At 50.9% G+C, this 15,119-nt stretch overlaps 1 protein-coding gene across 4 annotated transcripts in view; it reads left to right on the top strand.

The window, feature by feature from the left end:
* Positions 1 to 15,119, top strand: part of rmnd1 (required for meiotic nuclear division 1 homolog) — a 139,680-nt gene that overhangs the window by 44,306 nt on the left and 80,255 nt on the right. For all 4 annotated transcript variants that reach the window (XM_085981828.1, XM_085981830.1, XM_085981831.1 and 1 more), the window contains one exon: positions 7,026 to 7,134. In XM_085981828.1, coding sequence (XP_085837954.1) covers positions 7,026 to 7,134 — 109 coding nt within the window. The remainder of the gene's footprint in view (positions 1 to 7,025; positions 7,135 to 15,119) is intronic.

Genomic DNA, 15,119 nt, shown 5'->3' on the forward strand with positions numbered 1-15,119 from the left:
GGCCCGGCCGGACTCACTTTAGCTCTCCCTCCCTCCCCTCCCCCCTCTCCTCTCCCTCCCTCTCTCCTCCTCTCCCTCCCTCTCCTCTCCTCCTTCCCTCCTCCTCTCCCTCCTCCCCCTCCGCGGATCAGCGCCTCAGGGCCGGCCAGTGCGGGACCTAGCACATGTGAGGAACGCGCAGTCTGTGAAACCAACAGAAATTTTTTTTTTTTTTTTTAAAGCTGCCACGGAGAAGGAAACCAGCAGAATTTTTTTTTTTAAAAAGCTGCCACGGAGAAGGAACGCGCAGTCTGTGAAACCAACAGAAATTAAAAAAAAAAATTTTTTTTATAAACGGGTGTTAAGAAGATGGGAGGCCATCTTGAAAGTTTTTTAATGTTTTTAAAAAGCTGCCACGGAGAAGGAACGCGCATTCTTGCTGAAAACACCAAAGTTATTTTTTTTTAAACGGCTGTTAAGAAGATGGGACACCATCTTCATTGTGTTTTAACGTTTTAGACATTGTGTTTTTACGTTTTACACATTAAAAAAAAAAAAAATCGGTCCTAACAAATAAACACACAGAAGGTGAGAATAAAGATGGCGGCCACTCACCTCAGTTCAGAACAATAAGGCCCGCCCACACACGCACTGATTGGTCGATCGTCATGTCACCGAAGCATAGGATTGGTCAATCGTCCTGTCACTCGACTCTAGGAGGGCCCGGCTGCACATGCGACGAACCCGCCCCCGCCACGCATTGATTGGTCGACCATCGGGTTGGTCGACTGTACGATTGGTGGACCTCAATGTCACTCTATGGTAATGAGTGGATAATGAGCGGAATGTTGAAGGTTTTTCGGATGCCGCGGGCGCGATTTTTGTCCGGCCGAAACGTAAATACGCTTAAGACCGTTTTGGAAAGGTAAGCTTTCTTTCGACGTAACGCACGCGTAGGTACGCCCTGTAACTTTCGAGCGCATAGCCGGACAGACGCACACCCAAGGACAGACAGAAGGACAGACAGATCGACTCCTTTATTATATACTAGCTGAAGTGCCCGGCGGTGCCGAGGCTTTTTCGAGGGCATGTTGTTGTTGGAAGAGAGAGAGAGAGCGACTGGGGGGAAGAGAGAGAGCGACTGGGGGGAAGAGAGAGAGCGACTGGGGGGAAGAGAGAGAGCGACTGGGGGGAAGAGAGAGAGCGACTGGGGGGAAGAGAGAGAGCGACTGGGGGGGGGGAAGAGAGAGAGCGACTGGGGGGAAGAGAGAGAGCGACTGGGGGGAAGAGAGAGAGCGACTGGGGGGAAGAGAGAGAGCGACTGGGGGGAAGAGAGAGAGCGACTGGGGGGAAGAGAGAGAGCGACTGGGGGGAAGAGAGAGAGCGACTGGGGGGAAGAGAGAGAGCGACTGGGGGGAAGAGAGAGAGCGACTGGGGGGAAGAGAGAGAGCGACGGGGGGAAGAGAGAGAGCGACTGGGGGGAAGAGAGAGAGCGACTGGGGGGAAGAGAGAGAGCGACTGGGGGGAAGAGAGAGAGAGCGACTGGGGGGAAGAGAGAGAGAGCGACGGGGGAAGAGAGAGAGCGACTGGGGGGAAGAGAGAGAGAGCGACTGGGGGGAAGAGAGAGAGAGCGACTGGGGGGAAGAGAGAGAGAGCGACTGGGGGGAAGAGAGAGAGAGCGACTGGGGGGAAGAGAGAGAGCGACTGGGGGGAAGAGAGAGAGCGACTGGGGGGAAGAGAGAGCGACTGGGGGGAAGAGGGGGGGAAGGGGGAGGGAGGGGAGAGTCCCGGAGCCCCGCCCCCCGAATCACCCAAGCCCCGCCCCATCTCCCGAGCCCCGCCCCATCTCCCGAGCCCCGCCCCCCCGATGTCCCGAGCCCCGCCCCCCCGATCTCAGGAGCACGGCCCCCCCCCCGATCTCCCGAGCCCCGCCCCCCTGATCTCCTGAGCCCCGACCCGCGAGCCCCGATCTCCGGAGCCCCGTCCCCGATCTCCGGAGCCCCGCCTCCCCTGAGGGTCGCCGCCCCCCCCCGATCTGTAGTCTGGGCCCGCGATCTCCAGATGCCCCGCCCCCCGATGTCCTGAGCCCCGCCCCCCACCCTCCCGAGCCCCGCCCTCCCGCTCTCCGGAGCCCCGCCCTCCAGATCGCCGATTGCGGCTGAGACCCGCCCCTCGCCCAAGCCGAGCGCGGAACAGAGAGACGCCGCGTCTCAGCTGGTCCTGCTGCGCGCGCACCCTGACCCTCGTGGCTGACGCCGTTGCCCCGGGTAACGTGACCGGGGGTGGTGAGGAGCTTAGCAGAAGCCCTAGCTCGGGCCTGGCTGGGCAAGAAAGGCCCAGGCTTTCAGGCCTAACAAAAAAACAGGGAAAGGTAGGAAAAAGAATGTTCAGGTTAGAAAAAATATTTACAAATGAATGAAGTTTTTTTTAAAACAATTTAATAAATTCAATTTTATTTTGCTGGAAATGTATATTTGAAAAGAAAGACGCAGAAAGCAGGAAAAAGAATGGAAGCAAGATGGCGGCTACTCACCTCGGTTCAGAACGATAAGGCCCGCCCACACACGCACCGATTGGCCCGGCGGCACACGCCAGCAAGCCGGCGTACGATTGGTCGAGCTCGAGGTCACTCTGTCGCTAATGAGCGGATAATGAGATGCTAATGAGCGGAACGTTAAGGTTTTTCAGATACCGCGGGCGCGATTTTAGCCCGGCCGAAACGTAAATACGCTTAAAACCGTTTTGGAAAGGTAAGCTTTCTTTCGACGTAACGCACGCGTAGGTACGCCCTGTAACTTTCGAGCGCATAGCTGCCCAGACGCACACGTGCAGAAGGACAGACAGACAGAAGGACCAATTTATAGATAGATAGATAGATAGATATAGATACTGTTTACCAGATGGATTTACAAAACCTGCTTTAGATGCAAGTAACTTTGTTTGTTAGTTATTTATGTTGTAACATATTTATTGTTTTGCTCTGCTTCCAATGGTGGATTTGCAGTATTTGATTAAGATGCAACTACTCTTTGTTTATCCTTCCCTCCCAAAAACTTCCTTCTTTTTCTCAATTATTTACATAAAATGTTTTTTCTTTCTTTCCCTTCTCGCAATGGATTTACAACTCATGCTGCAGCTGTCATTTGCCTCGGGATGTTTTTGGCCAGCAGTTGAACAGGTGATCATTTGCCGTGTTCAGGGCCTGGCTGTCTGATTCTATCTGCAATGCCTGAAGTCAGCATCAAAGTGCTTGATAAGGATTCCCACAGGCCCTGTGCAGGCATTGGTTTCCTTCCGTGATGCAAAAAAATCATCCCAAGCGATAGTGCAGACTCAGAAATTTTATTTAATGGTATTCAGTATAAAACATTGAAAAAAATCTTGTTTTTCATTTTTTATGTATCTATTTTTAAAATGTTAGTCTCTCCCCAGTCCATATCTTGACTAAAGGGAGTTTGGGACCTCAAGGGACTTCTCAATTCAGGCTGTTGTGAGTGGAGAATTTAATTTATTTTACAGTCCAGAGGAGGAAACATTGAAATAAATCAGACACGTGAAATTGTCCAGCCCAGCAGGAGATCAGCCTTCTGTACACTCAGTCATGATTGATTGGCCAAGAGCAGTAAAAACATTGACCCAGAATTTGCGGTCAGGATGACGACGAACTGGCAGCTTGCGGAAATAATGAAGTTGTGGTCTGTCATTCACTGCTCCTCCACAGGCTGCGCTGTGACACCCTCTCTCTCTCTTCCCCCCCCCCCCCCACACACACAATACAATACAATACAATACAAATCGCTTTATTGGCATGATAAGGTACATCTTATGTTGCCAAAGCATCAAAATACATTTATGGTTGAACACATAAACGCGGTTCCATTCATACAGTGTATAAACAGGTATATCCTTGAGTTTATAAATATATTTTCGCCTTGTTTATATATACTCTTGTCTTAGTTTACTGGTTGTCTCTCTGTTCATGGCAAGCTGTAACATAGTGTGCCGCCAGTGTTACACAGCTTCTCTCCTCCCCCAGTAGGAATGGGAGTTTTTGGTTGTCAGTCAGATTTCTGAATTCAGGGCATATTTGTGAGAATTTTTGATAGAAATTCTCTCTGATGCCCTGATATTTTCCACAGGCTGTGAGGAAGTGCATCTCTGTCTCAACTACTCCCTGACTGCAGTGAGAGCATATCCTGTCTTCTCTTGGCAGCCTGGTCTGCCTGTGTCTGCCTTTTTCGATCGCTAGGCTATGTTCGCTAAGTCTGTACCTTGTCAAGGTTCTTCTCAGTTTGTTATCCTTTACCATGGTCAGGTAATCAGCTATGTTGTATTGTCTGTTTAGGGCCAAGTAGCAATTGAGTTTGCTTTGGGTTTTTGTTGTTTCTGCCCAATATGACAGATATTTTTCCTTTTGCTCAGCGACGATTGTGTTGGGTCGAATTCTTTGTGTTACCCTGTCACTGTCCTGGGGCTGGTTATTGTTAGTATTGTTATTAGTTACTTTATTGAGTCCCAGGACTAGTTGACTGAGGGTATTCTTCTTTATGGTCAGCTCTTGGCATTTCAGGGCGTCGTAGTGATAGCATTGGGGGTTGCTCATTTGTAGGTGATTCCAAAATTTGGTAGCTCTTTTTTGGATAGTGATTATTAATGGGTATTGGCCTAGTTCCGCCCTGCATGCGTTGTTTACTGTTTTCCTTTGAGTCCGGAGGATACTTTTACAGAATTCCGCATGTAGGATCTCAATTGGGTGTTTGTCCCATTTTGCAAAATCTTGTTGTGTTAGTGGTCCCCAGACCTCACTGCCATAGAGTGCAATTGGTTCAATTACTGATTTGAAAATTTTGAGCCAAATGCTAATTGGGATTTCTATTTGGATACACACACAAAAAGAACCGGCAGTCTGTGTAATCACTCAAATCAGGGAAACTAATGAAAACTTCAGTTCTTTTGTAGTAATTACGCTGTTAAATTCCCCACTAAATGTTAGACCCAAAGGGATTAGGTGTAACTGGGGTTTTAACAGCGTATTGACTGCTAAACATAAGTTAAGGGCCTGAAAAACGAATTTTAATTTTGTCAGTATGAAATTAAAATTTTTAAGAAACTTAAAAAAAAATTTAAGTTCATCTTTATTTCAGGTTTGCCTTTTCCCCATGTGAGCTCCAATCTGTTTCTGCACTCTCTAACATCTTTAAAAAGTTAGAATTTTAAGAACTTACTCACTTCCTTGTTCACTTTCTGTGAGAATTCTGCGTTTTGATTGGCTGCTTAGACAGCTTGTTGACGTCACAGCAGCTCGCACAAGGGGATCCCCACTATACTCCGTTGAGTTGAATTGAACGTCAGAAAACCCGAAGTTTTAGGCACAGAGATCGTGAGATCCTTGTGCAAAGCATACTTCGGGGCCAGCGGCGAATGCCTTCGCTTCGCCACTGACCGCAAATTCCAGCCCATTGAGTATGGCAAATCCTAATTACTTGTTTCATATTTTGTGTAAAAAAAAAAGACTGGCAGCTTTGGCAGATAGAATGTGCGTTCCTGGTTGTGATTGTCCTGCGATCAGTAATTGATTTCCGCTTTGCCACTGTAAGGAGCAGCCTTGCAGAGGTTAGGAGATTCCTGCAACAGGGAAAAGAAGCATCAGAACTCTGATGAAAGGTCATTGACCTGAAACGTTAACTCTGTTTCTCTCTCCAAAGATGCTGCTGACCTCCTGAGTATTTCCAGCATTTTCTGTTCTTATCCCAACCAGATATTTCCCAGTTTCTTTTCAACGACATCAATTGCTTTTGCTGGAAATCTGTTCTACATATCCACTATATGGAGGAGGGGAGAGATATTCTTCTGATCTCTAAGCCTTACTTGATTCTTATTAATTGTTTGTCCTTTTCAGTCTATGCTCAAAGTTCAAAATACATAACCTGTTTACATCTACATCATCTGTGCCTTCAGCATTTTAAACACTTGGATCACATTCCACTCAGTGTAATCTAAGGAAAACAAATCTATCTCTGTCAGCTTCTCTTCACAAATGGGAGTCCTGAGCCTCTTAATAACTCAATCCTTCCCCATCTTTTTAAATATAATTTCTTGGAGGTAGAGGTTTGTCAGCACCTGAAAACGGAGCACACAGGTTAACATTTTGAGTTGGGACCTTTCCAACCTGTATTTTGTTTCCAGATGCTGGCGGACTTGCTGTGTATTTCCAACATTTCCTATTTCTATTTCAAATTTCTAGCATTAAGTCTTTTTATTCTAAATGCAGCTCACTGCATTGTTAGAATAGTTTAAAGTTATTGTTAAAAGCCCTCAGATAGGGTAGATAGAAACTATTTCCTCTTGTAGGGGAGTCCAAAACAAGGGGCATAATATTGAAATTAGAGCTAGGCCGTTCAGAGGTGATGTGAGAAAACACTTCTTAACACAAAGGGTAGTGGAAATCGGGAACACTCCTGCCTAAAAAGCTGTTGAGGCTAGGTCAATTTTTTAAAAACCGAGATAGATAGATTTTTGTTAGGTAGGGGTATTAAGGGATATGGAGCCAAGGCGGGTAAATGGAGTTAAGGTACAGATCAGCTGTGATCTAATTGAATGGTGGAACAGGCTTGAGGAGCTGAATGGCTTACTCATGTTCCTACGACTGGTTCCCAACAGGCAGTTGCTGCCTGTGGAACTCCACCTCAGCATAGTTGCTTCTTTGAAGAGAGAAGTAGTAAGAATGCAAATCTGAGGAAAATCGGGAGCAAACAATTATTTTAATAATTGCCATTGGGTAGGAAATTATTGTGATGGGTGTTTGCAGCAAATCTTCACCCTGATTTTTGCCAGCATATACGAGATCAGGCCCTAATTTCCTTATGAGTGGTATGGGAAAGGAAACAAGGAGCTTTTGGAGTAAATACAATTTTTCATGTGCCTTAAAGTAGGATTACATTTGTCTTTATTACAGCAGGGAAAATTTTATTTGTGTTAAGTGTTTTGTTGGACAGTGCCTGCTATCTAACTGTTTTATCTCTGTGTCTCTGTACCTGATTGGATAGGATCTGATGAAGTGTACAGCCTTCGCAACAGCAGATGAGTATCATCTGGAGAATCTTTGCCATGATCTGATGTCAAGTGGTTATCATGAAATAACAGACCTGCCCAGAGGTGAGAGTAACCATTACACTGTATATCAATGAGATTTTTAACACTCCCATAACCATACACTATGGGCTGGATTTTCATGTAGGAGGCGGGGCTACAACTTTTGGGGTTGTAGTCCCGCCTCCATCGAGTTCTAACCAACTCACGCGATTTAGACTTGATTGACCTTGTTGAGCCCGCCCAGCGGGCTCAGCAGGCCAATTAAGGGCCACCCGGCAACAGGTGACGTCACAGATTGAAATTTCATCTGTCAAGACCTTTTGACAGATGAAATATCAGCATTTCACAGCTGTTTGAAGCTGTCAAACACTGACAATCTGTACTCCAGGTTAATTCCTTCCTCTCAGGATGATTTAGAGATCTCCCCGGAACGGAAAGCAGAGGCTGCAGATTTTGACAGCTGGCGGCCATTCTGCTTTCTGTGCCGGTGAGATGAGGGACTCCCGAGACCTGAAGGAAGGAAGGCTGTAAAGGTAAGTAAAGGTTAGTAGAACTTCTTTAAACACTTTACACACACCAAACACACTTACCTCTGCACTCATGCACCCATCACTCACCTGAACACTGGACATCTCGACCCCTCCAAGCCCTTCATCCCAACGGCCCGCCTCGCTAACTTGGCTCCAAATAACTCTGCGCTGCAAATTGCTAGAAGTGCGAGCTGATAACTGCGCAGCCGACAGGGCCTCTGGAACCTTGGTCAACGACGGGACCAATAGTCTATCTCCTTAACCAATGAGATTTAATTATAGGAGGGAATTTTAACCCCCAAGAACGGGTGGGTCGGGAATCCCACATTTCAACAATGAAAATAGGGATTAGGCTAAAAACTGCCTGTTAACTACCTGTTAACAGGCAGTTAATCCCCTTCCCGCCTCGGGGAGGCGGGTCCCAGTGCGGGGCGGGTACCTGCCTCCTTTGAAACTGGCATGGAGGCGGGATGGGGTCGGGATCGGGATCGCCGATTTCGGGATTTTAAACCCCCACACGCCTCCAATCCCGACTCCACGGCCCAATGAAAATCCAGCCCTATAAATCCCCACATGAGAGATTTCATCACACTGTAATGAATACAGCCCTGTAAGGAGCAAAGGAAAAATATGTCAAGCAACATAATGGCCCAGAATTTGCTGGTGTGGGGCAACTTGCGGTCAGTTGGATTTTTTTCCTCACCCTTCAACTCCAAATAATTCTGCGCTGCAAATGGCTAGAAGTGCGAGCTGATAACTGCGCAGCCGACAGGGCCTCTGGAACCTTGGTCAACGACGGGACCAATAGTCTATCTCCTTAACCAATGAGATTTAAGGATTGAGAAACAACGAGAGGAACAATGCAGAAGGAAATAGGGTGAATTATAGGAGGGAATTTTAACCCCCAAGAACGGGTGGGTTGGGAATGGGTGGGGAGTAAGAGCGGGAACGCAACCCGACTCCAATGCGCCCATTTCCAGGTTTAATGGAGGCGTATTTGGGTGCCGGCGAGAAACCTGTATGCTGAAGTCAGGGATTTAATTATTGCAGGCGGGCGTGTACTTACTGGCACAATTAACATCCTTAGGAGACGTTAATGAGGTCGTTTCAAATTGTTTTTAACTTGGCTCCAAATTTAGCTCGTGCAGCACGGGTTTCCTGGGGCAGGGAAATGGAGGTGAGTTTGAGCAGCAGTTCAGGTGGTTATTTTTTATTATTCGTTCATGGGATATGGGCATCACTGGCAAGGTCAGCATTTATTGCCCATTCCTAGTTGCCCTTGAGCGGGTGGTGGTGAGCCGCCGCCTTGAACTGCTGCAGTCCGTGTGGTGAAGGTACTCCCACAGTGCTGTTAGGGAGGGAGTTCCAGGATTTTGACCCAGCGACGATGAAGGAACGGTGGTGATATACTTCCAAGTCACGATAGTGTATGACTTGGAGGTTGTGGTGTTCCTATGCGCCTGCTGCGTTTGTCCTTCTAGGTGGTAGAGGTCACGGGTTTTGGAGGTGCTGCCGAAGAAGCCTTGGTGAGTTGCTGCAGTGCATCTTGTAGATGGTACACACTGCAGCCACGGTACGCCGGTGGTGGAGGGAGTGAGTGTTTAAGGTGGTGGATGGGGTGCCAATTAAACGGACCGTTTTGTCTTGGATGGTGTTGAGCTTCTTGAGTGTTGTTAGAGCTGCACTCATCCAGGCAAATGGAGAGTATTCCATCACACTCCTTACTTGTGCTTTGTAGATGGTGGAAAGGCTTTGGGAAGTCAGGAGTTGAGACACTTGCCACAGAATATCCAGCCTCTGGCCTGCTCTTGTTGCCACAGTATTTATGTGGTTCGTCCAGTTAGATTTCTGGCCAATGGTGACCCCCAGGATATTGATGGTGGGGGATTCGGCGATGGTAATGCCGTTGAATGTAAAGGGGTGGTGGTTAGATGCTCGCGTGTTGGAGATAGTCATTGCCTGGCACTTGTATGGCGCAAATGTTACCTGCCGCTTATCAGCCCAAGCCTGAATGTCGTCCAGGTCTTTCTGCATGCAGGCATGGACTGCTTCATTATCCGAGGAGTTGCGAATGGCACTGAGCACTGTGCAGTCATCAGCGAACATCCCCACTTCTGACCCTATGATGGAGGGAAGGTCATTGATGAAGCAGCTGAAGATGGTTGGGCCTAGGACACTGCCCTGAAGAACTCCTGCAGCGATGTCCTGGGATGTGATGATTGACCTTCAACCACCACAACCATCTTCCTTTGTGTTAGGTATGACTCCAGCCAGTGGAGCGTTTTCCCCCCGATTCCCATTGACTTCAGTTTTACTAGGGCTCCTTGATGCCACACTCAGTCAAATGCTGCCTTGATGTCAAGGGCAGTCACTCTCACCTCTGGAATTCATCTCTTTTGTCCATGCTTGGACCAAGGCTGTAATGAGGTCTGGAGCCGAGTGGCCCTGGTGGAACCCAAACTGGGCATCAGTGAGCAGGTTATTGGTGAGTAAGTGCTGCTTGATAGCACTGTCGACGACACCTTCCATCACTTTGCTAATGATTGAGAGTAGACTGATGGGGCTGTAATTGGCTGGATTGCTTTTTGTGGACAGGACATACCTGGGCAGTTTGCCACATTGTCAGATAGATGCCAGTGTTATAGCTGTATTGGAGTAGCTTGGCTAGAGGCGTGGCTAGTTCTGGAGCACAAGTCTTCAGCCCGACAGCCGGGATGTTGTATGGACCCACAGCCTTTGCTGTATCCAGTGCGCTCAACCGTTTCTTGATATCACGTGGAGTGAATCGAATTGGCTTAAGACTGGCTTCTGGGATGGTGGGGACCTCAGGAGGAGGCCGATATGGATCATCCACTCGGCACTTCAGGCTGAAGATGGTTGCAAACGCTTCAGCTGGGTTCCACCATAATAAGAACATAAGGACATATAAGAAATAGGAGCAGGAGCAGGCCATTCGGCTCCTCGAGCCTGCTCCGCCATTTAATTAGATCATGGCTGATCCGATTTTGGCCTCAACTCTACTTTCCTGCCCGCTCCCCATAACCCTTGACTCCCCTGTTGCTGAAAAATCTGTCTATCTCAGCCTTGAATATATTCAATGACTCAGCTTCCACAGCTCTCCCCCTTCTTCCCCCCCGTCTTCCCCCCCTCCTCCTCCCCCCTCCCCGCTCCTCCCCCCTCCCACCTCCCCCCCCTTCTTCCCCCCTCCCCCTTCTTCCCCCCTCCCCCCTCTTTCCCCCTCCCCCCTCTTTCCCCCTCCCCCCTCTTTCCCCCTCCCCCCTCTTTCCCCCTCCCCCCTCTTCCCCCCTCCCCCTTCTTCCCCCTCCCCCTTCTTTCCCCCCTACCCCTTCTTTCCCCCCTCCCCCTTCTTCCCCCCTCCCCCTTCTTCCCCCCTCCCCCTTCTTCCCCCCCTCCCCCTTCTTCCCCCCTCCCCCTTCTTCCCCCTCCCCCTTTGTGGTAAACCACTGTTTGTATTCCACTGTGTGCATGCCTGGACATGCCTCGGCTGACTCCTCCCACAAGTCCTAGTATAAAGGTGACTGCTCCCCAGCCCTTTGTATTTCTGGACCGGTCGACCACTCGAGGCAGACCTTCATTCTTTTGTTAATAAAAGCCTTTCGCTACTCTCTTAACTCTCAGTCTTTTATGAGTAATTGATAGCGCATCAATTTTATTAACAACATTTTTATAATGGAGAAGATCCTCACACCAGCATGCCTGGACTTAGATCATCGGGAGGCGGACTCATCCACCAAGTTTACTCACTGGCTTAAGTGTTTCGAAAAATTCCTGACCGCCTCCGCAGCAATCAAATCGGACGAGGACAAACTGGATGTCCTGACCTCCCAAGTGAACCACCGAGTGTACTCGGTCATCCAAGACGCGACCTCGTACGCGGACGCTATCAAGCTCCTCAAGGACCAGTACACGCGCCCAGTGAACGAAGTGTACGCCAGGCACCTTCTGGGGAATCGTAAACAACAACCTGGGGAATCGACCGTGGAATACCTTCAGGCACTGCCTGTGCTTGGCCGGGCCTGTGGTTGTAAGGATGTAAAGGCCGCCGTGTACACAGAGGAACTTATCCGGGATGCTTTTGTAGCGGGCCACAGATCCAATTACACCCGACAGCGACTGTTGGAGCAGAGTGACCTCGACCTCAACAAGGCCTCTGAACTCGCACTATCATTGGATGCAGCCTACCGGGGCATGGATGCCTACTCCTCTGCACCGTGGACGCCGCGGGGAATGACAGCCTGGGACACGGTAGGACCGCCTCATAGCGCCGTGCCACCCCAGCCACACCCCAGCAACGGCCCAACAACCGCAGCAGTGTCCCAAGGCCAGACAGCAGTGCCCCAAGGCCAGAAATGCTACTTCTGTGGCCAGGCAAAACACCCCAGAGCGCGCTGCCCGGCGAAAAACGCGATCTGCTCGGGCTGCGGGAAGAAGGGACACTACGCTAGCGTCTGCAGGGCCAAAGCCACCCCGAACCCCAGCAGCGCCGCGTGTGGGCCATGCGGGCCGCCATCTTGGGCCTCCCCGGCCATGTGCGAACCACCGGTACAGCAGCCATTTTGGACGCCTCCAGCCACATGGGGATCATGGACGCCACCATCTTGGACGACAGCCGGAACGCAGCAGGCCCCCAACACCGCCTCATCTGATACCCGCAGCGACACACCGACCCCTACGCCGGCATCCGTTACACTGGACCAAGCGAGACCGCACCAGCTGGCCAGTTCCACAATGGACATTAAGGTAAATGGTCACGATACAATCTGCCTTTTTGACTCTGGGAGCACGGAGAGCTTCATCCACCCCGACACAGTGTGGCGTTGCTCTCTCCCAGTCCTGCCTGCGCACCAGCGGATTTCTATGGCCTCCGAGTCCCAGTCGGCGGACATCGGCGGCTACTGCGTGGTGACACTCGTAGTAGACGGGACTGTGTACGATCATTTTAAACTTCTGGTCCTGCCCGACCTCTGCGCTGCCGTCCTGCTGGGGTTAGATTTTCAGTGCCACCTTAAAAGTGTTACGATGGCATACAGTGGACCCCTACCCCCACTCACAGTCCGCAGCCAGCAGCTTCCAAATTGCCCGCCGCGCACCAGGTGCAACCTCTCCACACTCAGAGTCACCCCCCCACCACTGTTTGCTAACCTCACCCCCGACTGTAAGCCCATCGCCACAAAGAGCAGGCGATACAGTGCCGGGGACAGGGTTTTCATTAAAACCGAAGTGGAGCGGCTCCTGAAGGAAGGGATTATTGAGGGCAGCACCAGCCCCTGGCGAGCCCAGGTTGTGGTCATTAAGACCGGCGAGAAGCAGCGCCTGGTCATCGACTACAGCCAGACAATAAATCGCTACACCCTGCTGGACGCCTACCCACTCCCCCGCATAGCTGATATGGTCAACCAGATCGCGCAGTACCGCGTCTTCTCGACCATTGACCTGAAATCAGTGTACCACCAGCTCCCTATCCGCCCTGAGGACCGCCAGTATACTGCCTTTGAGGCAAACGGCCGCCTCTATCACTTCCTTAGGGTTCCCTTTGGCGTCACCAACGGGGTCTCCGTCTTCCAAAGGGAGATGGACCGGATGGTAGATCAAAATGCGTTGCAGGCCACTTTCCCATATCTGGACAATGTGACCATCTGCGGCCGTGACTTGCAGGACCATGACGCAAACCTCGAAAAATTCCTCCGCACCGCCCAACTCCTGAACCTGACATATAACAAGGAGAAGTGCATATTCCGCACAAACCGCCTCGCCATCCTTGGCTGTGTTGTGAAACACGGAGTCATCGGCCCCGACCCCGACCGGATGCGTCCCCTTATGGAACTCCCACTGCCTCAAGGCCCTGAAGAGGTGCCTAGGGTTTTTCTCCTATTACGCCCAGTGGGTCCCCTACTATGCGGACAAGGCCCGTCCGCTGATCAAGTCCACCTCTTTTCCCTTGACGGCAGAGGCCCACTTAGCCTTCCACCGTATCAAGGAGGACATTGCCAAAGCCACCATGCACGCAGTGGACGAATCCATCCCCTTCCAGGTGGAAAGCGACGCATCCGACTTTGCCCTGGCCGCTACCCTCAATCAGGCGGGGAGACCCGTGGCCTTTTCACGAACCCTCCAAGGCCCGGAGACCAGACACTCCGCTGTTGAGAAGGAGGCCCAGGCGATTGTGGAGGCTGTGCGTCATTGGAGGCACTACCTGGCCGGAAAACAATTTACCCTGCTCACTGACCAGCGTTCAGTTGCTTTCATGTTTAACAACAAGCAGAGGGGCAAAATCAAAAATGACAAGATCTTGAGGTGGAGAATCAAACTTTCCACCTACAATTACGAGATCTTGTACCGGCCCGGGAAGCTCAATGAACCCCCGGATGCGCTATCGCGTGGCACCTGCGCCAGCGCGCAGATCGATAGACTGCGGGCCCTCCACAATGACCTCTGCCACCCGGGGGTCACCAGGTTCTTCCACTTCATCAAGGCCCGCAACCTGCCTTATTCTATTGAGGAGGTCAGGACCATGACCAGGAACTGCCAAGTCTGCGCTGAGTGCAAACCGCACTTTTATAGACCAGACAGGGCCCACCTGATAAAAGCCACTCGCCCCTTCGAGCGCCTGAGCGTTGATTTTAAAGGGCCTCTCCCCTCCTCCGACCGCAATGTGTACTTCCTCAATATTATTGATGAGTACTCCCGTTTCCCGTTCGCCATCCCCTGCCCGGACATGACCAGTGCCACGGTCATTAAATGTCTGAACGACCTCTTCACCCTGTTCGGTTTCCCCAGCTATATCCATAGCGACCGGGGCTCATCGTTTATGAGCGACGAACTCCGTCAGTACCTGCTAACTAGGGGTATTGCCACAAGCAGGACCACCAGTGACAACCCCCGGGGGAACGGACAGGTGGAAAGAGAAAATGCGACAGTTTGGAAGGCCGCCCTGCTAGCCTTAAAGTCTAGGGGCCTTCCAACCTCCCGCTGGCAGGATGTGCTCCCCGATGCGCTCCACTCTATTCGGTCACTGCTCTGCACTGCCACTAACGCCACCCCTCATGAGAAAATGTTTGTCTTCCCAAGGAAGTCCACATCGGGGACATCGCTACCCGCCATGGCTGACGCCCCCAGGGCCGGTCCTACTGAGAAGGCACGTGAGGACCCATAAAACGGACCCCCTGGTCGAGAGGGTCGACCTCCTCCACGCCAACCCCCAGTATGCTTACATTGCATACCCGGACGGGCGGGAGGACACAGTCTCCATAAGAGACCTTGCACCCTCGGGGGCCGCAGTAACCCACTACTCACTACCACCCCCCCCCCACGATCCGATATCCAGCCCCAGCAGACGGCAGGCCCGGGCCCCGCGACCCGCTCGACATCTACGAGGACGACACGCCTGTGCCACAGCCCACGCAGGACTCGACGCCGGATGCTCCACTACCCCTGCCGTCGCCACGCCGATCACAGCGCCAGACAAGACCTCCGGAGAGACTCCAATACACTAACTTT

The sequence above is a fragment of the Somniosus microcephalus genome, chromosome 3 (genome assembly GCF_052327205.1).
Source record: "Somniosus microcephalus isolate GS21.2 chromosome 3, FLI_Smic_1.0, whole genome shotgun sequence".
Lineage (NCBI taxonomy): Eukaryota > Metazoa > Chordata > Chondrichthyes > Squaliformes > Somniosidae > Somniosus > Somniosus microcephalus.